This window comes from Tachysurus vachellii, chromosome 17, assembly GCF_030014155.1.
Source record: "Tachysurus vachellii isolate PV-2020 chromosome 17, HZAU_Pvac_v1, whole genome shotgun sequence".
NCBI lineage: Eukaryota > Metazoa > Chordata > Actinopteri > Siluriformes > Bagridae > Tachysurus > Tachysurus vachellii.
In genome coordinates this window covers 925071-927500 of record NC_083476.1, presented here as the reverse complement: position 1 = coordinate 927500, position 2430 = coordinate 925071, and the positions used below count along the sequence as shown (strand labels likewise).

Sequence of the window (2430 nt, the reverse complement as noted above, 5' to 3'; positions counted from 1 at the left end):
TATGAGCCTGAAGAACCAAGTGAGAAACATCAACAAGAGTGACATCAGCGTGAATGCCAGCAGGACAGCTAATGAAAGACAGGCAGCTGAGAGCAAATATTTTGCGGTGAAGCCCTTGCAAGCACCTGCACCTGTTAAGTTTCCTTTTTACAATTACGTTTCTCACCTTAAATCTCAACCACAAAGTGGTTTTCAGGAGCAACCGATCTGCACCAAGCAAGTACCTTCAACCAGGCCTCAGATCTCCAGCATACAGTAAGGATGCAGCCAGGACTGGAACCATCAACTCTGCTATGATGTCAGAACTGCACTGGATAACGTGAAGCTCTTCATAATTGGCCAGATCAATCCAGAGCATCTGAAGCTTCTGTTTACTTCTGTCTAAACCACCAGACAGGAACCAAAGATGGATGAGATCAGAACAATTATTTTGAACTTTGCATCCACTGCAATTTTATAAAAGACAATTTTTCATGTGCTTTCTCATTTTGCCCCTAAACCTTTTTTTTTGATGTTATAGGAATATCTATTTTAATACTTCCGGCTGATCTCATTGTCACCACAGTGGTGATGAATATAAACAACAGTGTAACTGTTTCTGTTGCTCATCTGTGACGTGACATATGGCTAAGTACGCTGACCCAGACTCAGAATTCGTTCTCTGCATTTAACCCATCCAAAGTGCACACACACACAGCAGTGCATTTAACCCATTGAAAAAAGTGCACACACACACACACAGCAGTGCATTTAACCCATCCAAAGTGCACACACACACACAGCAGTGCATTTAACCCATCCAAAGTGCACACACACACACACACACACACACACACACAGCAGTGCATTTAACCCATCCAAAGTGCACACACACAGCAGTGAACACACACATTGTTAACACACACCCGGAGCAGTGGGCAGCCATTTATGCTGCGGCACCCAGGGAGCAGTTGGGGGGTTCGGTGCCTTGCACAAGGGCACCTCAGTCGTGGTATTGCCGGTCCGAGACTCGAACCCACAACCTTAGGGTTAGGAGTCAAACTCTCTAACCATTAGGTCACGACTTCCCTTGAGGAAATACATCTTAGAGTTACTTTAGACAGAAATGCACTGATCTGTCCATAGTTAGAAAAAAACTGCATGTACTGTACAGCTGATGTAATGTACGCTAGCAGGCAGCAATAAACGAGTTTAACACTAAGCAGGTACTGAAATTTCATACAGATTTGTCTGTGTGGCAAATTCCATGAAAACCAGCAGTTCAGGTCTTCCTCCTTCCTCCTTCCTCCTTCCCGCTTCAGTGCCCTTGTTATGAAACACGACGTTCGTAGTAAGAAAAACATATTTGTCTTCTGTATGGAAATAAAATTCTCAAACAGCTTTTGCTTTACTGCTTAATTTACCAAAACTTTAAAACTTCTCGCTCGTCCGTTATATGAGGTATTGTTAAATCACTGGAACAGTATTACTTTCCTCCGTGAGTTGTAGATGTGATCGATTAGAGATCCTGGCAGGAATGAGCAAAAAGAAGAGCTTGAGAATGGGAGCAAAAACTGTGTTTAATAAAGAAACACATGAAGCTTCACTTAGTAATTGATTTTTAAGGAATATAAAAATCAGGAATAAGCTGCCTTAATAATATAATTATAATTAATAATTAATTCTAATGTGCTTGACAAACTGTGACTATTAAATTGGATCTGTTGTAGAAAAAAACGAACTATTTCTCGCGCTCCTTTTTGTTGAGTTAAGTTACTGTGCAGTTCTTCACACCTCAGGATATAACAGGATGTAGGAAGTTTAAAAGAGTAAATTAAATGAAGATATCTGTGAATAAGCAAAAAGAGAAAGGATTCGTTTTTTTTTTACTCCTGTAAATATCACATATTATTATTATTATTATTATTATTATTATTATTATTTTTAAATGATGATCAAATTTAGTATATACAGTATGTGACATTTTGGTGATTGTTTGTATAACGTGATTCGATGTCTGTAGAATTTACAGTAAAACGATATGTTGTCGTGAAGTGTTTTACATTTTCTAAAGCTGCAAATAAAGCTCTTTTTGAATGAATCTTATTAATCTTATATTTATTTTTATTTCCAACATTAATTTTTGTGCAAATATAGTCAAACCTGTTACACCGGGCCAATACACTATAACAACAGAAAATAAAGACCTGGTGACGAGTAACAATGAAGAGAATTTCCATAGAAATATAACACTCGAGCAAAGCCGACCAACACCCTAATGTGTCTCATAGAATAATTCCAGACAAACCACCTCATAGCGAAACACACGCTTGTCTTTGTTAAGTGACACATCTGAGAAGTAATGGAACATGTTCAGTTAAGCCCATAATTCATGAATACCTTTGTGTTACAAGAGAAAGACATCTATCATTAATTTATTCTACACTATGA

The 2430-nt window shown here is 38.2% G+C and overlaps 1 protein-coding gene across 1 annotated transcript in view; it reads left to right on the top strand.

The window, feature by feature from the left end:
* The window catches only part of arid6 (AT-rich interaction domain 6), a 9279-nt gene extending 7199 nt beyond the window's left edge, over positions 1 to 2080 (top strand). Inside the window, exon 6 of the mRNA XM_060891375.1 lies at positions 1 to 2080. This exon is cut by the window's left edge and continues 827 nt beyond it. Within this exon, the coding sequence (XP_060747358.1) occupies positions 1 to 259 (259 nt within the window). The 3' untranslated portion in view covers positions 260 to 2080.
* Positions 2081 to 2430: the final 350 nt, after the last annotated feature.